The 19,106-nt window shown below is 45.5% G+C and overlaps 2 protein-coding genes across 6 annotated transcripts in view; one reads left to right on the top strand and one right to left on the bottom strand.

Moving 5' to 3' along the window:
- Positions 1-16,074, bottom strand: part of POSH (SH3 domain containing ring finger posh) — a 35,966-nt gene extending 19,892 nt beyond the window's left edge. For both annotated transcript variants that reach the window (XM_089565985.1, XM_089565986.1), the window contains exons 1-10: positions 15,625-16,074; positions 14,756-14,943; positions 11,479-11,783; positions 8,973-9,186; positions 7,641-7,736; positions 6,937-6,977; positions 6,771-6,862; positions 2,971-3,128; positions 1,951-2,082; positions 1,210-1,466 (exon numbers count right to left, since the gene is read on the bottom strand). In XM_089565985.1, coding sequence (XP_089422111.1) covers positions 1,210-1,466; positions 1,951-2,082; positions 2,971-3,128; positions 6,771-6,862; positions 6,937-6,977; positions 7,641-7,736; positions 8,973-9,186; positions 11,479-11,783; positions 14,756-14,920 — 1,460 coding nt within the window. In that variant the 5' untranslated portion in view covers positions 14,921-14,943; positions 15,625-16,074. The remainder of the gene's footprint in view (positions 1-1,209; positions 1,467-1,950; positions 2,083-2,970; positions 3,129-6,770; positions 6,863-6,936; positions 6,978-7,640; positions 7,737-8,972; positions 9,187-11,478; positions 11,784-14,755; positions 14,944-15,624) is intronic.
- A 67-nt stretch (positions 16,075-16,141) lies between these two features.
- LOC149371711 (FHF complex subunit HOOK-interacting protein 1B) overlaps positions 16,142-19,106 on the top strand; it is a 31,150-nt gene continuing 28,185 nt past the window's right edge. For 3 of the 4 annotated variants that reach the window (XM_089565983.1, XM_089565982.1, XM_089565980.1), the window contains exons 1-2: positions 16,142-16,305; positions 16,704-16,851. In XM_089565983.1, coding sequence (XP_089422109.1) covers positions 16,721-16,851 — 131 coding nt within the window. In that variant the 5' untranslated portion in view covers positions 16,142-16,305; positions 16,704-16,720. Of the gene's footprint in view, positions 16,306-16,330; positions 16,608-16,703; positions 16,852-19,106 lie in introns of those variants that run through there. The other variant, XM_089565981.1, reaches the window with a different exon arrangement.

Here is a 19,106-nt window from a genome sequence, read left to right as displayed (position 1 = left end):
GTTGTCACTAAGTTGTTTTGGTTTGTGGCTGGGTGTCGTCGGCGTGGAAATCTCTTCCCGCAGAGATGGTACGCAAGTATTTTAGAAAATGCAGCATAAGCAATGCGCTAGACAGCACAAAGAATGATGCTCTATGGGAAGTGGGCAGCGAGAAGCAACTGTCATCCAACTCGAGTTCGGACGACTCTGATGACTTGGAGTAGCGCTTGTGCACTTTGTGCCCTTCTTTGCACTGTACACCCAGCCAAGTCTTTAACAGTATCGCGCGACCATTGCCTCACGTGTTTGTCAGCACCTTATCACGAAGCGGCAAAAGAAACGAGAATAAGAGCATGTGTACACACATGTACGTATCTTGTTTGTTTCGCCGCTCAGCGCCGTTAATAAGGCGCTGACAAGCATGCGGGTAGATGGTCGCGCGATAGTGTTATAGAATTGGCCGGGTGCACATATGAGCAGCATCTAAATGAAAATAAGTACTGTCACCATTGTGCAGTGCAGCCGGTTGAATCGGATTTGTTTCAAGGTAAGGGTGTCTTTCGGTACTTTAGCCATTGAAAAAGATTTTTTTCATTTTTAGAATTAGTTGAGGGGTCGACCTATATTCTGGTCCGACCTATATTCTGGCTTTTACGGTGGGAACTTTACCTCTGCCTAGTACAGTTAAACCTGAATACAGTAAAAGCTTATTAATTTGAACTTCAAGGGACGGGAAATATTTGAATGATCGAGTGATCCCGAAAAAGCTAATAAGAACCGCTTTAATCAATGTAAATTTCTTTGTTGAAAGACTGGGCAATGGTTGCTTGCTTTTGAGATGAAAACGGCACGACAACGGACATTTTTAGTGGTGGAGCTCCACCGTTACTGTGTTGCAGACCTCACAAGTCTCGGCATTGCGTGCGAAGAGGTTTCACAGCATGAAATGGGAATGGCTCATGAAGTAGGTATGTGCAGTTTTGGCAAGCTGCAAGAACGAAAGAGCCACGCGGTCAAATATAAGGCATGGGTACAACTGTACACAGCTAAAACTGTTAATTCTGGAGTGGGGTGGAACGTCTAGCAGCTTCCCTCTTTCTTTAACCAGTGCTTGCTCACATCAAAAAACATTTCAAAGTAGTTCCCCCTTTTGGCACTGGCCCTGAGGAACTGGTATGAAGAGTGCGCAGCAGAGAGAGGCCATGCCAGTGAGCAAGCACGATGGCTTACAAAGATGCGATGGCGGCAGGCTGCTGCTGAGCCAAAGGTGCCAGTAGGGTCGCTGGCTGCTCTGGTGGCGGCAGGGGAATCCCTGGTGGATTGAGAGACGATGTGTCTCGCTCCTTGCGCCCACTATGCCGACGCACTACCCGTGCTGACAAGGGCTCTCCTCCCTGAGAGGTCCCCTGAGAAGTCCCCTGAGAGGTCCCCTGAGAGGTCCCTTGAGAGGTCCCCTGAGAGGTCCCCTGAGAGGTCCCCAAGGCAGGCTGGACAAATGAAATAAAGCAGATTAACCCAACCACAAAATGTACGGCTCTATCTTGGGAGCAATTCCACAAAGGGACATTTCGATGAACGTTAACTCGATGAGTATTGAGATTGCCCGAGTTAGAGATGTATAAGAAACCAAATGGCATTCCTTGAACTGCAGAGACAGCGCACACCTCAAAAGGAGTTCACTGTACAAACAAAAATATGGTTACCAGAGAATGTCACAGCCCTCGCAAAAACCCCCAGAATTCAACTGTTTATCCGCGGTAAAGAAAAGATAACAGAGAGCCATTACAGCCAATACAGGAGAAATGTGAATGTGCAAAACAGCACAAAAAGTTACCATGTACAATCAAATCCATACACAAAACAATCATTAATGCACTGTCAGCTGATATTTTCAAGAAGGGCATGACATGTAACCAGAGAAGTGTTCACACAACTTATTGTACGCCTGAAGAGACTCCAATCAAGTCTCACCTTCGATGATGCTGTTGGAATCCTGCTGGGGGAAGCAGCCTGCCCGTGGGGCGGAGAGTTTGGCTGGGATGACGACGTGGCCTCGGAGCCAGTGCTCAGCACCTCCATGGAGTGCCGATGGGGTGCTTGAGGCTGTAAGTGAGACTGGCTGGGTAAATTTGTAATTAAAGTATGCAGCAATTAAAGCTATTTTGGCTATAAAACCATGGAAATGTGGAATAATTCCTTCGATTTGTTGCACATCAGTCTCTGAGCACGTGTGATGTAGCCATTTTAGCAACGCGTCATTTAGTCGGAATGTTACTCGTTTTACTATTCCCGGAAAAAAAAAAAAAGGTAGGGTTTTAAAATAGTTAAACCAAGCAGACGTGCGAAAGCATGCGTTTAGCCTGATTGGCTCATGGTTTTGCTTTGCTGGTTCATGGTACATCTGGCGACGATGATACAGGTAATATGCAGCCCTGGTCAGACGACGAATATCTGGGCAATCACTTGTACAATAGGCCATACCTCGACACTGTGCCACTTTGGGAGCCCATCCAAATTAACCAACGTATGAATAAACAAGCTTCTGATGTCATAGTTAAGGCCCAACTCCAATCACACGTCCGAGACGTCGCGCCACACGCTGGCACGTGGTGAGAGGTAGCCAAGAGTCGTGAGAGGTAGAAATTAGCGTAATAAAGTGATTTTAAAATCTGTGGAATGTATGTGGTGCACAAATAATTAATCACACCTTTTCACTGTGATCCTGTATCTCGACACTTGCAAAACCCACAGCGCCATCAACACTAGTTCACTCTGTGCTTGCATGCAAGCGCGCGCGCGCCAAATATCTGACAGTGCCGGGGCTAGCGCTGCTCGCGTCTGGCGTAGCGCGCATGCGCAGACTGGTATGGCATGCACCGAAGAGAAAGAAAGGCTCACCTCAGCTCCACACACACAGTTACGTGCAACCACTCAGGGAAGCAGAGTCACAGGCCCGGCCCGCAATTAGAAAGAACAATTTGCACCACTCACATTGCTTCCGTTGCCTGGCGCTGGAGGATTCAGAGTGGAGAGTGAGTGGCGCTTTTCCCGAGGCTGGCAAGCTGGCAGTGGAGGCGATGTGGATGGCGGTGTGCCGGGGCTCGGGGATGAGGATGCTGGCGATGTCGTACTTGACTGAGACTCACCAGCTGCAATGGCAGCAAACCATGGGAGTCAGGCAGCGAAGGTAGGAAGGTCACCAGTGCAAAAAGAACAAGGAAAAACTAGGAAGAAGATAACCACGCTACCTTTCTGCACTCAAATGTGAACATCAACTGGGAGTTTTTTAGAGTTTTGCAACATTGCACAGACTGAAACAATACATTAGAACCTCGTTCATTCAAAGTCATTGGGACCAAGACAAGTATTCGAATTAAACCTTTACGCGAAAGCAGGACACGTGTTCCACTTGCTTCAAGTGCCGGCAAATGGAAAACGAAGCATCTGTGTACAATATTTTTATGTGCTGAATAGGCCTCCTAGGTGCTCTGTGTGTTTTTACAAGCACGAGTGCACAGTTGGACGAGACACATTCTGGCGGGAAAAAACGAATTTTGAAAAATTGTTGACCTTTTGAGCCTTATCAGTCAACTGCTTCGTAATACTTCTTAAAGCAATTTTCAATTCTAATCCAAGTTGTGTTCTGCATCCAAAAAGTCTGAGGTATAGATACATGTGTAACTGTGTACCTCGCTTTTCTACAAAACTAGTGGTTGAAACAGCTTGACATTCCTAGAGACATCATAACTGCAATTTTACCATTTGTATGCATGCGAGACATGCACAGAGCTTGTGCCTTAATCAGGCACAATTTACCGAATTCAGCCAAATAATGGTACCCAGGCAAAAAATTTCGGGAGTGTGCTTCCTTTACTGGACAAACTTTGCGGTTATCATACACTGACATGTAAAAGTCTACTGTCCAGCTCATAGCCCTTCGTGGTCAAAAAGAAAGTTTGCTCCTCGTATAAGCTGATGCATAATCATAGATGTGTAGGCCAGTTGGTGAGACAACAGGAGGCTATACACTGCAGCAGACACAGGACGTTCTGTCGTCGCCTACCTCTGTCCTGTGTCTACTGCGGTGTATAGCCGCCCGATGACGCATACTCTCTTTGCCCCTTCCTGCCCCCGAAGCTTCGCTCATCTGTCACATTTTGTTTTGTAGTTTCCCATGGGATGGCATCGCAGTGTGCACACCTCTCAAAGCAACAAGTGCAATCACAAGAGAGAGCCAATGGAGATCAAAAGCAAGAAGCGGCGTTCCACCCTCCCTCCGCATTCGTGTGTGGCCTGACTGACAAGCGCCAAACCAAACTGCAAATGAACCGGTAGCTTCGAATTCCAGTGCAGTGCACACCCTGGTGATAATCCAAAGTCCTCACGCTACCTACCGCTTATTCAAGGAAGCAACATCCAGCGCGAACGAGCCGCGTAAATGGCACGCAATTGAAATTTTTTTCAGTGGAACCAACTTTCATACAAATTAACAACTTTTTTTTAAATGCATGAAGCTTATAAGGTAGTTATGGATGAATGGCAGGCAGTACGTGCCCCATGCCGGTGCCGGGAACAGCACCGGCATGGGGCACGTACTGCCTGCCATTCATCCATAACTACCTTAGACGTCACAAATACCTAGGTTGGCTGGCAAAGGACTGGCAAAGGACAGGGTTAATTAGAGAGACGTAGGACAGGCCATAGTCATGGTGAGAAAATGAGGAAAGACACAGAGATTAGGAGATATAAATGCCAAATATTAATTGGAATTAAAACTATTACTTCGTCCAACAAGAGAAAACATTATAGGCAGAACATGGGCTGCAGATTTCAAAAATGCTGTATCTGAAAAACGGATTTTTTTCACAATTTTTTGACCCAAGAGATCCTTGTCCCCCCCCCCCCTTTAGGAAGGGGACACTGGTCTTTGAGACCAAAAAATGACCAAGAAATTGATTTTCAAAGAATGACATTTGTGGAGTCTACAGCCATTATTTTAGAACTGTACTAATTTTTTCCTGCAGGAAATCAGCATTTTGATCATAATATTAAATTCAGATCATCATGTGGGCTGCATTTATGGAGAAGCAGACAATTTAACGGCATGAAAATTTTGGAGATCTGGCTGTCTTAGTACGTCAATATCTCAACGTCTCGGACAAAAAGAGATGTCATATTATTTGCTAAGGGAAGCTGAAGGCACAGTGTGTGCACTTATCGAAGCACTATTGCTCAACTGCACTTCAAAAATTTATAATTTTGCGAAGTTTATCAACGCACTACATCCACACCTTGAATATGGATATTCCAAGTACTGCAACATTACTAATGAGGGTAAAATGACAAAATGGTTTTGATTATTGCACTCATTACTCATCATACTATGTAGCCATGGATTAAAAATAATGTTTCATTGGGCAATTTTTTTTTGCACAGAGGTACTAATAAATGACTCATCAAAATTAATTATCTTGGGAACCAAATAATTTATGAGAAAGGTGATTTCATTGTTGAAATCAGTATAAAAAACTGAGCAAGGTGGTACAGTTTCATTAGGATTAGACTGAAGATAAGCAAAATAGGTCTAAGACTAGTGTCCCCCTTTTAATTAATTACAGACGCAACCGAGTAACAGAGCAAAGTTCAATCTTCCAACTCTTCTTCAAGAAAAATGAACACTTCTCATTAGCACTTGCAGGCAGCAGCTGACACTCCACACTGCTACTGCCTGTGATAGTTTAGGAAACAGGACACACACAAGGTGAAATCATCCCTGCATGATTAATGCTGAACGCTTCAAGTATGCATTGTAAAGTGCCTCTAGAGGAGCCAGTATGTCTTCTGAGAGAGTTGCCCCCCCCCCCCCCCCCCCCCAATTTCAAGCATGAACATGCCTGCCCAAGTGCTGCTCTGCACCACTTCTACCGAACAACAAGTGAGCCAGCAGAAAGGACGATCGTCAGCCCACCAATGCAACTAGACTCACTGATGATACAGGTCAGCAATTATTGGCTTTGCGGCCCTCCTTCGCAGTTCCTCTTTCGTTTTAAGAGGCAGGTTCAGCTACTGAACAGCTTGTTCTCAAGGTTGACCAGCTGAGATTTCATAACCGTCACGATCTACACACCACATTTACCAGCACTTTTTTCCTATCAATTAAGGCGTCAAAAAGAGGGTGCACAAAATCCGTGAAATTTTTGTGAACGCGTCCTGAAAAACTTGACAAAGATCATAACTCACAATATACGCTGTATACTGTGGCCTATACTTCAACCTCTCCAACTGGCGCAACACGCTGACAAAAAAAAAAAAACTGTGACCTTAATTACAAGACACATACCCCCACCTGCCCTACCTCATGGTGTGTGTGCACCTGAAAACAATAAATGCACAACGGTACAACAGCAAAGCTAGCCGTCAGAAGCAAATGAAGTCAAAGGCAATAAAACAGCGCCCTCACGTGCGACTAGCGGCAAACCGAACAGCAAACTGCCCCATAGTCTTGGATTCTGGCACGCAAGAAAGCAACTGCCAGTGCAAGCGAGCCGGCTAAATGGAAAGCCATTCCTTCCCCTGCCACTCCTGCTTTTTGCAGCCGGAGATGGCAACGTGACCACGCCAATCTTCCCAAGCCTGCCTTACGCACACACGTGCATGCTAGTAGTCTGGCGCAGTAGGGAATGTAAAATGTGCCAGTATTGAAGATTTTTATTTTTATTTTTTTATAAACCAGGATAATAAGGTGCGCAAATTACATACGGTAGATACGGTATCAACAGGAGAGAACTTGCCTGACGGAGTGCTGCCAGCTGGAATGACTGTTTGGCTCGGCGCTTCGGAATTCGGCGTTGGGGGTGCAACTCTCGAAGGTCCCACTTGGACACTGTCAGAGGAGCAAGCCAAGGTCAGGGACAATGATGCATCAAGAGAGTCACAAAGACCACAATGACAACTTACTTGTTAGAAAGCTTCATTAGTGCCTTTCCTGCAACGTTCATCTGCGCAAATAAACACACAAGAAGAGAGGCATCAAATTTTACACAAGAACACTCAATGACGGCTAACTACAAGTTCTAGCTTCAATGCAGTCAAGCACCTATAGTGCCACCAGTCAGCTAACACTGAACAGCCTCGTCAAACGCCTCACCAGATTGGTGGTTAATGAAAACCTCACTTTACCCCCCTGAAAAACATAGAATGAAAGCCCAACACAGACTGTCACAAAAGCTATTTAAATTTGCAGTTTTCTGCGGCACTCCTCCAGCTTAGAGAATATTTATTGCCCTTTTGCCACATTTTCCTATGCCTCTGTTTTTTTTTTAAAACATCTGCTCAAGGGAGCAAGGGTACTGGCATATATATGTGGCTGTATTAGCAATCACTGCCTTTACATTGACCACTTGTTACCTTTCAAAGCAAAATGACTTGGCTGGTTAGTAAGCAGTTTTATAAATTATCCTTGAATGGTACACCAGCAAGCTCTTATGAGAAAAAAGCAAAAAAAAAAGGAATAACACATGGAACAAATCTGGACCACCAAAAAGAGAGCATCTGCTCATGCAGAGTTTGCTTACATGAACACAGCTGAAACAATACATCCAACAACTGAGTGCATGCATGAACACAACAACCATTATGATGAGCCCTATGCCACAACTCACCTCAACAAATGATATTGGGAAGATTCCAATTCTTTCTCCCAGCTTTCCCTCCGCCCAATTTTCATCAACCCTCCGGATGACCGTGATCACATCACCCTGGAATGCGATTAAAAAGCATTAAGCTGCCAACACTCTCTTCCCTGCAAACATAAGTTTTGCATTTTGGTCACTTCCTTTTCGTTCACCCTGAAAAATATCTGATGCTGGGGGCGACGTTGCTGAACAAGGCAAGATACTAGTAGTGCATGAAGGTCATTATGCCCATCAAACAGTACACATGTAACAAACAAACCTCTTTCTTTTCTTCCAACATTTATTGCATAATTAAATGACACAAGTACGGAACCACCATTATCATGCAAGTAAACGTCAAGCACAGTGGGGCAGGAAAAGACAGCACCAGTGCCTCCTTTAGTGCAACCCGTTAGGGCTAAGCCTGATGAAGAATCGTGCACTATCCCTTCAAATTTCAGCACTACTGCCAAGTGAGAATGTACAAGTGCAGACCAAATAACGTCCCTTCTCCATCCAAAACTTATTTTCTTCTTCAATGGTGTGCTTGCGAACACCCTGGTTTCTCTAACTCGAAAACTTACCAATTGAGAAAATTCAGTTTAATAGACTTCACACACGTAACTATGGTTACATGTTTTCTTCTTTGAAATGATTTGTAAGACATCAGAATACATGGATCACAGTGCGGTGTTTGCCTATGACCGCTAAATAATTTATATTCAATTTCTTCTCTCATGCTGTTTCAGTTTTATCAACCAAACAATGCCTGTGACATATACGTGACACTAAGGTCACCTGAGGCACTAAACAAAACTGCAATATAAAAGCTAATACATAGTTTTAATTCACTGCAACACCTAAACCAGCCTGCTTCAAGAGCTGACAACAAATGTATCAGCAGTTATACTGCCGTTCATTTTTCCCGCCTCACGTGACCTAGGTGCAAACTACACATCACAGCCATTGGTTGGTAGATGAAGCAGAAACCGAAACCAAAACAGCGTCAAGAAGAAATAACAATTTTTTTATTATAAATAATTTTTAATTAATTAAAAATTATTTAGGGCTCGTAGGTGAACACCACGCGGTGATCCATGTATTCCATTCTCTAAAGCATCATTCGAAAGAAGAAAACATGCAAGCAAAAATTTGGTGACTATAGTCCTTTACGCAGCAGAGAGAGCCATCACCCCTTAAAAAAAAGAAAAAAGAAAGTGGCCACAAGGGATGTTGAGGGATTGTAAAAAAGCAGACACAACAGCGTCCCACAACGCATTAAAACGAGGCAGAGCTCAGCCAGAGGAGCGGAATCCTGACCTTTAGGAACGTAAGGCAGTCCTTTTCATCGTTGTCGCCCATGCGGAAGTCGTAGAGTGCCTTGCACTGGGGGATATGCGATGGCAGGGGAACCACCACCTGGACGTAGCTGGCCGGCACAAAGCCTTGCTTGCTGCCCAGTTCCCCATGGAACCAGTTCTGGTCCACTCGCTTGCGCAACACAATTATGTCCCCCTTGCGGAATGCCAGGTCCCTGCATACCACAACATTTCCAGTGACATGATATGCTCATGGTATTTTGGAGCAGGCAAAATGAAGAAGAAGAAACCCACAAACGGTTACACTGTGTGATGGCGACAGCTGTTTGTGGTAGTGAATATATACTATTGCTTACTTATTATTATTCATTTTCTTCTCTGGTAAAGTACGTGTGCTGAAACTATGCTGCCACTCGTGGCATCCCTGGTCAGACTGGTACACTGCCATGGTGTATTGCTGTGAGGTCATGTGTAACACCACTGCCAATCAGTGTGGTGCTGTGTTAAGCCAACAGCAACACTGTAGCAAGCGCCCTTAACACCTGCTGCTGTAAAAGTGCGTCTTGGAGCACCGAAACAGCGTTTTGGAGCAGGTGCTCGCAAATGTGCATGCCAACCACAAAACAGAGCCCTCTCTCAGTGATATACAAAATGACTCACAAATAAAGCTGCCAAAGAACCTGCTTACAGTTTTTAATGGAACTATATAGCCCGCTTGTCTCGCAAAAAGTAATTTTAGTGCAATTCTATTTTTACTTCTGAACTCAGTGCTTGCATAATTTGTGGAATACACATGCCACTTAGAGTGGGACGGGGAGGCACCCTCCCATCTCCCCCTGCTCCCTAGACAATGCAGCACTGCGCCAGCCTCTTAGGGAAGGACACATTCCAAAGCTTGTTGAGCAACCGATTGCTCCTCACTGGGCAATACCTGAGGGGCTAAAAACAGATGCTTGCGGCAGAAAAACTCTCTTTTGCCTGTGACCTGCCGAGACACGAGGGATCTCTTCCTAAGAGCATCTAATCCCTGGCTTACCTATAAGCTTAAACCCCTTATAGAGGGCACAGCTGCAAGAGATAAGAAATTTCTTGTACACTTTGTTAGCCACCCTTTCTCTCCCATTAAACGAACCTCTTCAACAACAGACATCAGGTGCATAAGTCATTCAGTAATAAAGGACCAGCTATCTCTGAATTTTTAACACTAATCTGGCATCATGTGTGTGCTCAAGGGAAATGGCAAGACGAACACTATGGTAATATTTTTTACAACTGCAACTAATACACAGCAGGCTGGCCAGCTGTAACACATCGACAAAGGGCTCCTTAAATGCGAGAGCTGCATAAAGAAATACCTCCAACCTCTCAGTGAGCCACTATTGGGAGCGTAGGGGCCTCTACCCGCATATATCGAGAATGAAGACTCGATGTGCTGGGCTTTCCTGCTCACACCACACTCGCGATCAAGTCTGAAGGAACTGACATCAGCCAGCTGTTTGGACGACCAGCAAGTCAAGCTTCTTCACATGTATTCCCTCATTCCCTCTCTCGGTCTGCCAGTCGCTGTTGCCTCAGGAAACACTCTTCGCCTTGCGTCACTGGCCGCTCTCCACCGTAACTGCTTCACAGTACCGACGCGCAAGGGCTATCGGTGCTGGAATCACGCAAGCAAACGTGCAGCGGCGATGGGCGCGTACTACTTGTGCTGTTTCGTTTTTGCTATGCCCAAACATTTTTCGCTCCTTTTGAGCATTAACTGTTGTAGTGCCACATAGTATGGTGTTCCAAAAGCGAAAGCAACGGAGATGCGCCAACGGTGCTGGCACATAACGCGTTGCCTCAACTGCCGTCGCTCGTTGCGATCATTGACATTCCTCTCATGTCAGTTCGTGTTTATCGTTTTTAAACTTTTCTAATTTCGTAGCTCGGCACAAGCTAAGAGATAGCTGGCTTAGTGAGTTCGTTATATCAAGGTCAACCGCTGCTACCCGTTCGTTACATGGAGGTCTCAAATACACGTGCTTCAATGGGGGTGGCGTTGGGGGAATTAAAAAACTTCATTATATTGACGAATTCGCTATATGGAGGTTCGTTACATCCAGGTTTAACTGTAGAAGCAAACAGCTGCTTTTGTGGCTAATAAACCTGCGCAACTCGCAGTCACTTGGTACCATCAAAATAAGGGCTGATCAACAAGTAATGAAAACACAGAATGCTGCTTATCACAGACATCTCATGCAACAAACAAAAACGCCTTTCCAGTATATGTCTCACAAAGGGGTTCTACTGTAGGGCATTCAATACGGCCAGGAGCTGTGTGGAGGTGTTTGGAGGAGTCATGTCATCCGCAACTGATGTAAATACTTTTGCTGGTCCTACTGTAGTCCATAGAGCAGGTGTTTTTGCACCTGTGGGTACCCTATGGAAAGGTCTATACTCTACTCTCAACAGCAACCCTCTTGGTGAAACAACAGTTTATGCAGAAGATGCAGGCAAGTGCTACTCACCCAGGGTCCTTGGCATCGTAGGAGTAGAGGGCTTTGGCACATGGCATCTGGGGCACCAGCTGCTTGACAAGGGTGCGCACCCCCTCCCCTCGGGTGGAGGGCACATCCCCCCGTGGCCCCACCGAAGAGGTATGGCTAGTCAGCAGGGGCCTGGCATGGCCGATGAGAGAGGAGCCACCCAGAAGGGGAGCGCCCGATGGGGACCGACTGCCGCCGCTGCCACCGAGTCGAGGGTTGTTTTTGATGCCTTCCAGCAGACGCACCAGCAGGATGTTGAGCGGAAGCTCGTCCACCGAGCACTCCACCTGCATCACGCAATCCTTAGATGCCGTGGCTCATGCTTAGTACTTCTTTTAAAGGGAGACAAAAGGCAACTCCACCCAACTTTTGGTCTTAGCAAAAATCCAATTCTATGGATCTTGCTGGGTGTACCGATGTTTTTCCAAAAGCAAAAAGACATTTATTACCAAGGAATTTGGATTTAATAATTTTCCTGCCGTTTGATTCACCATAACCCCTGTTTGGAAATGAATGGCAGTTTACTTTGGCCTGAGGAATTTGTGTGCAAAAAAAAAGTGTCTTCAAGCAACACATAATCTCCTCGATTTGGCTGCACTTTCTGCACTAGTTCACAAAAGTGCCATGCCAGTGCAGTGACAGTTCCTGCAGCACGAATATAGCCTGACACTAGTGCTCTCGGTGCAGCAGCCAAATCGAGTGCAAAAGTGCAGAAACATTCGTCTCCTGCAACGCATGTTGGTGTTTGTCGCGTGGTTTTTACATATGCACGGGTTTGTGCTAGCTGTATTGAACGCTGTGCACTTGTTTGAAGTGGCGCATCTCATGGAGTGGCCATGAAATTTGCTAATTACAGAAGTGGTGGAGAATTTGACACCGTCCTTTCCTTTGCCTTCTGCAAAGTGGCACAGGCTGACCTTCCCTGAGTAAACGGGTACTTTGAATGAATTCGAGAGGCTATTCAGACTTCCGCTCCGCACGACCTTTGACAGTTCATACACGTGATTCAGGCTGTTGCTGTTCTATCGAAAAGTGTCTGCAGTTGTTCGCCAATTAAAGCAGAACAGTTATCTGATAACTCGGTCTATATTTGAACTCAACAACTCGCGTTCACTGTTGGCAGTGGAGTGGCTATTGGAGACAGACTGGCAAGCAAAGGCGTGGGCTGACGGCAACTTCAAAGCCAGTCACTTCTGTACGTGGAGGTGTGGATGATGCTGCTGTGAGTCATCAGTAATGTTGCGATCACCCACGTATTAAAAAACATCTTATCTGCTTCTTATACAAACACTCCATTGTGCTCCGTGTAACCGTATTTGCACACAAAAGAGAATTGATGTTCAGCAACTTGCGAGGCTAGACAGAAAGGCACCTGCCGACCAGTCGCTTACGCGTGCATACACAGGCACGCACACATAGCCATTTCAGCTGTTTGGTGAATGCACGGTGAAGATGCCACGTCTAGCATGGGTATGCAGCCGTTTCAACCACGGTCTCAATGCTGCTCACTAAAACAAGCATGGCCACAGAGCCGTCTGCTACGAAGCGCGCCAAGCACCTTGCCCTACTTGCACGAGAAAAGAACTCGCCAGGAAGCTGGTGCAGAAGAACTTGTGCAGCACGAAGTCATATTGAGTGCCAAAGTGCAGGTGGCACCAGCTGCACTGTCACATCGAGTGCGAGAGTGTTGCACCTCCAGGACTGGTGCAGAAAGTGCACCCAAATCGAGGAGACCTACACTTTCCTTACAAATATGGTCAATGATGGCGACAGCTGCATTTTATTTTCTAACATTTGTAGCTAGTACAAGATCCATTTCCAGTGAATGTAGCATCTTTGTCGTTACAGTGCAGTAATCTATCAACACAGGCCAACAAAGCCTCCACCAGTGGCCCTTCCTCCCTCTTCATTTCATGCACAGGGATCGCATGTGTTCTTTTCAAAGGATATCCCATGATTCTCAGATGCCAGCACGTGTGGTACAGCACGCCATGTGTGCCAAAAGCAGCTTACCTAGGCTGCAAAAGTTAAGGCCACAAAACCCAGTCCAACCCATTCTAAGCGCAGCAATGAGCTAGGTGGCCCCCTCCCCCTAAGAAGTCCTGGCTTTCGGGGGCATACAATGAGCAGATGTCATACATGTCGTGTCATACATTTGCCTCGTCTCTTTTTATGTATTTTTTTGCCCCTCTTGCTTGGACCCATCTTAGGGTCGGCAGTATTCTATAAATAAATAGTTGGTTAGTTTACTGGGGTTTAACATCCCAAAGTGACTCAGGCTATGGGGGACGCCCTTAGTGAAGGGCTCCGGAAATTTTGACCACCTGGGGTTCTTTAACATGCACTGACATCGCACAGTACACGGGCCTCTAGAATTTTGCCTCCATCGAAATTCAATCGCCGCGGCCAGAATCGAACCCGCGTCTTTCGGGTCAGCAGCCTAGCACCATAATTACTGAGCCAGTGCAGCGGCGTTAAATAAATAAATGTGTTCATCTGCAGGCAACACTGCAGACAGAGATTTTGGTTGTGGTACAGTAGCAGGTTGAGCTGCAGGGCAGAGGCATTGTGGTGGCCATCAATTACTAGCACCATGCAACATGTGTTCTCACTGCAACCAGTGAAACTCAGCAGGCTCTGCCTTGAATCGAATGGCTGTGGCTAAAGAAAATGACTAAACTAAACCACTGACCTTTTGACAACAAATAATGCAAATAGAAACACGACTGCACAAGGTTTTCTGTTGAGTGTGAATTTGTTTTGTTGCAGGCATATTGCTACAACCAATATAGGCTGCACCTTACTACGACGACAGAACTTCGGTTCGTAATCACAATCAACATCTCAGCACTCTTGTTTTTATATTGACAAAGTTTCTCAATAGGAATGCAATGCCTGTCACAAATGAACAAAGGCCATGACACAGGTGAACTACGCATTCAAGCAACACATGTAAAGATATGCTTTGCATTGATCAAGATGCCACATGTCACTTCAGTCATTCTTCCCCATTCAAGCAACATTATGCTGCAACAGTTTCCAAAGGCCATCGTTATTCTGACATAGTACTGTATACATGAATGTGAAGTCAGATGTTGCTACCTGTGCAAAAGTTTCACAAAATTCTGTAGATTCGTCCTCAACTCTGTTGTACCAGCAAGATAAGAATCCAAACCACATTATAATATGTTGCATACACTAAACGGCCGACACGGGAAGCAGATCCGAAACGATTGCAAGAGGTTCACAGTAGGCTCACCAGTATCCGGCATTCTGGACAGCGAAGCTCCTTATGAGAATGGACAATTTCGTCGAGGCAACGCCTGCAGAAAGTGTGCTGACAGGGAAGAACCTTGCTTGTGCTGTCCAGCTGCTCAAGACACACAGAGCACTCTAGAAGATCCGTCAAGAAGGCCTCATCCATACCGGCGTTTCACCACACCTGGCCTGTGATGAGGACACACAGAAATATCGCCATCGCTACAGGCAAAGGTCGCGATAGCAAAACGACTGAAAGGCGAACAGTAGTTGGCACTTTTGCAGAAAGGCTCCTGCCGCTCCCGTTTGGTCAGCTTTGCTGAACTGTTGATATAGACGGGATCATGAATGCAGCTGGACATAAGCTAGCCGATATGCGTGTCTGTAAACAAAACCCCGTGCGCTCGTTATCCTCTTTCAAAAGGACGAGCGTACGGTCCTGCCGACTGTCACATCGGAAGTGACAGCTTCCGGATGGCAAGCAAGCTAAGTTACACCAAGCAAAGTTATACCGCCCCGTATTTGCATAATTGGTCGCATTCTTTGCCAACAGTGTGCGGTCAGACAACTGCCATTTATGTTACTGACGCGAATTGGTACCGAGGGAGGGTGTCGCGGCATTTCACAACGCCTGCGGCGTCAAATAAACACAGAGATCATAAGTAGTAGCCTCAAGCGCGCATAAACTTTCAGCCACAAATTACAGGTAGGCCTATCGGGAGCCGCAGGTGCGATCAATAAACCCAACAAAAAGAGTGCAGCAGCTCCATTCTCTACCGATCACTGCACTGTTACGTAGCAATGAAATCATTTAAAATTCTGACAGTGGGGCACCGACGGTAGAAAGGGAATTTTAAAGCACCCACTCACCTTTAAACATGATCACGCTCTTTGACTGCAGCAGTGGGGCTATCTCCATCCTTTTCTCTCTCTCTCTCTATCTCTCTCTCACATACTGCGATCAATGCAGCAGCACGACTTCGACGATGTGTAAAGACGGCATCACTGGCATCGCAAGGATGATGAATCTCACAGGGGCTTGCACTACTCTACATAGGAAAAAAATAACGCGACAGAGGCAGGAACTAGCCCAGCCATCCAGACCTCTGCCCACATTACGGACACACTCAACAGAGACCTCACACGACCTCGCACACCACAACAGTGAGGCGGATGCTAAAGTCAACGGCAGTAGTCCCAGCAGGAAAAGAAAAAAAATAAAGCGGCAGGAAATATCACTCGTCGCAGCAAATGATGCCAGATGTCCGTAATAGCGCAATTTTCAGACAAGCGAATGACAAACGCACAAGCGGATGTGATGTCTACGGAGCGCGGGCGCGCGGGGGTGGCGAGGGTAGATTATTTCCGGCTCCTGGTTTATCATGGCCAGTCATGGCGTACCACCCGTGATGGGTGTACGTTACTGAATTCATTCAGTTTGTACCGCACCAGTTTTATTTTTTTCGATATACTTAAGCGGATGTCACTAGAAACGGACAGACCATGTAACGATACTCAGCTGATATTGCACTTCAACCGTGCTGTCTGCTTGTAAGCTTGGCCCATTATTTTTCTCAAATATGGTCCAGTCTATCGGTGTCCCAGTCTCGGGTGTTTGTTGGGACGGTTTCGTTTGCAAAGACGTGTCGTGAAATCGCTGTGTGCCCTTATCATTCGAATTGTTACTGCTTGAAGGGCACGCAGGAATGCTGTAGCTTTCATCTCGGCCTTTAAATGCTCTTACACTTGCGCACTTGAGCGCATCATTTCTCTGAAGAATTGCCTGCACAGGTGTGAGCATGTCAATTCTTTCACAGCTGAGCTAAACTGAGGCCCACCTGAAGAGCTATCAGGTTACAGCAGCCGACAGGGCTCTCGCTGTGCGAAACGCCTGGGACTGATGGTTGAGGTGACACGAAACTGAAGGATGCACGTTTTTGTTGGTGCAGCTTCGTGAAGCGCCGTGATGAGCAGCTGGTTGCGAGCGAGCCTGCGTCGAAGCAGGGCGCCGATACTTCGCAATGTGGCGCCCGAGACTGTCATCGAGGCCTTCAGGATGCATTGGCTACGGGCCTTGGAAGTCATCGAGAAGTCGAGGTAGGTCACCACAAACGTCGAGGGTAGAGTCTTTGCTTTCACGCCATGTTTCGCTTTGAAAATTGTCCACAATTATTTTTGCTGTTAAGAACCCCTGGGCTCCCCCCTTTTGTGCTGATAGTCACCTAGCTGTTAAAGCCGTCAGGCGTCCTGGCGCAACATTTGTGGGTGCTCCGTGCAGTTGTGCTGGCTAGTTCTGATTGCCAGCCCGTCTTGGTTGAAAGCTGTGATGCCACAAATATTTCAAGTTGTTTTCACAGTAACAAGGTAATGCCGCGTTGTGGCTGGTATACGGTAAACATATTGACTAATTGCTGCTTGATTGGAAGTTGCCCTCAGTGTATTAACCTCAAAATAAGTATTCCGAAAATGACAGTGCAAACTGCTGTTATCTGGAAGCCACTCACTGTAAATTGGAGCATCTGCCTGTTAGAAATGAAAAGTTCTGCGTGACTTCTGTGGTAGATTATAATTAAATCATTTAGTAGTAGCGGATAGCTGTCTCAGCAATTCCAAACAGTCTGCGACATGTGCCATACGTAAGTCAGTTCTGCAAGATTTCAAATATCTCTCGCATGGAGTCTGCTGGATCAAGAGACATTGAATAAAACAGGCTATAAAAAGCAAGGAATATTTGCAATACGAGCTGTGACATTTCCTCGTTGTATGAATATAGACTAACCATGGTTAGTTCATCGTAGAGTATAAAGAAAAATGCTGAAAAGTTACAGAACTTGTGAAGTAAGGGCAGACTTTTAAGTTGGGATTGTTTGCATGAGCAGATATTTTTTGGGACGTTTTTGTCTTGTGGTATAGCGAATGACTCATTCTGATGAGCTGGTAGCAGAAATGACAAGACCTGGAATATCGTTTTTTTAACCTTTGTAAAATATCAGACCGTTCATTTACTTTTGTCTTTTCCATAGTTTGTACAAATAATTGTAGTAAGTTGTCAACTTTTTTTTGCTTTTCTTCGTAAATACCTTATCATCCTCATCGTTTGCTGTTGGTTATTTGGTAACAGTATGCTGAATGTCCTATCCAAATGCGGCTGGGATTTGAGACATGCTGATCAGTTAATGTCATTGAAACTGTTGTGTTGCGATAGCGTGAGTATTCACACTTATTATAATATGAATCCAATTATTTGTAACTACTTGGCATCTTGTTACTGGGGGTGACTGGGAAAGCTTGCATAAAAACATGCAGAATGTCAATGACATGGAAACAAACAAATGAGTTTGTATTTAGTTTGAATTCTTCGTTCTGGGATGTCACAGAAATTGTGGCTTTCAGGTATTTGTAATGTGAATGCGCAGTTTGAAAATGCTGTATCTGGTGGCACTGTACACTATTCGCTGCCGTTAGTGCAGTTATGTAGGTACATATAGCCTTGGTCACATGTACTCAGCGTTAGTTGCTACATTCATGTGTTTTCAGCATAATTGCATTGTTATCCATTTGCCTGCACAACATTTAATATGCAAGAATCAGTGTTAATATGCAAGGATCAATAATATCAGTAATCCCTGTTGATTAGTCAGCTACAAAATAAAAAAATGCTTCTGCTCAAGTTAAACAATATTTGCCGACAGTACAGTTCCTGTAAGAAGCGCTTCTAGTATTGTCTAGCAGTATCTGCTGACAATTTAGTTCCTTATTTGCACAACGCATTAATGCTACAATCATAGCTTGGTCAGACACTCTGCATATTGCATGTACATATTGCCTTAGCGAAAACTACTCGACAGCTGCTGAAAGTGTGAATGAATGCAAAAGTTATGTTTGCCTGTTACGTCACAAGCATTAGAACAGCACTCTCTTAATTTAGGCTCAGAAGAATGGAAGTTCTCATGGCTGTTTGCATTGAAGTCATTTGCCTCAGTGTGTTTAATGCATAGTAAATGTAATGCACGGTAAACACAGGGATGTAATAAAGATGACGGACAAGCGCTTTCTTTCTTATGACCTTGTGTTTGCCACAGTTTACGTTTACTATGGATCACCAACTAGTCCGTATTAAAGCCAGCCACATATGGGTAGCACGATGGCTCTGGCAGGACTGTGTCTTCGATCAGTAGTTTATCAAGTGAAGTTGTATTCCTCCTCCATGTTGGGTCCAAGGGCCCATTTTGATATGCAATATCCAGCACCTGTAGTGGGCAACTGAGTCATATGAAATGAAGTGCATGTATGCAACTATTTGGCCTTGAAGGGCCCCACTATCTCTCAAGGAGCTGTTGTTTCTCACTCCT

This window comes from Amblyomma mixtum, chromosome 1 (genome assembly GCF_055824585.1).
Source record: "Amblyomma mixtum isolate Tamu chromosome 1, ASM5582458v1, whole genome shotgun sequence".
Classification (NCBI taxonomy): Eukaryota; Metazoa; Arthropoda; class Arachnida; order Ixodida; family Ixodidae; genus Amblyomma; species Amblyomma mixtum.
Note: the sequence above shows the minus strand (reverse complement) of the source record. Positions and strands in the feature narration are given on the sequence as shown.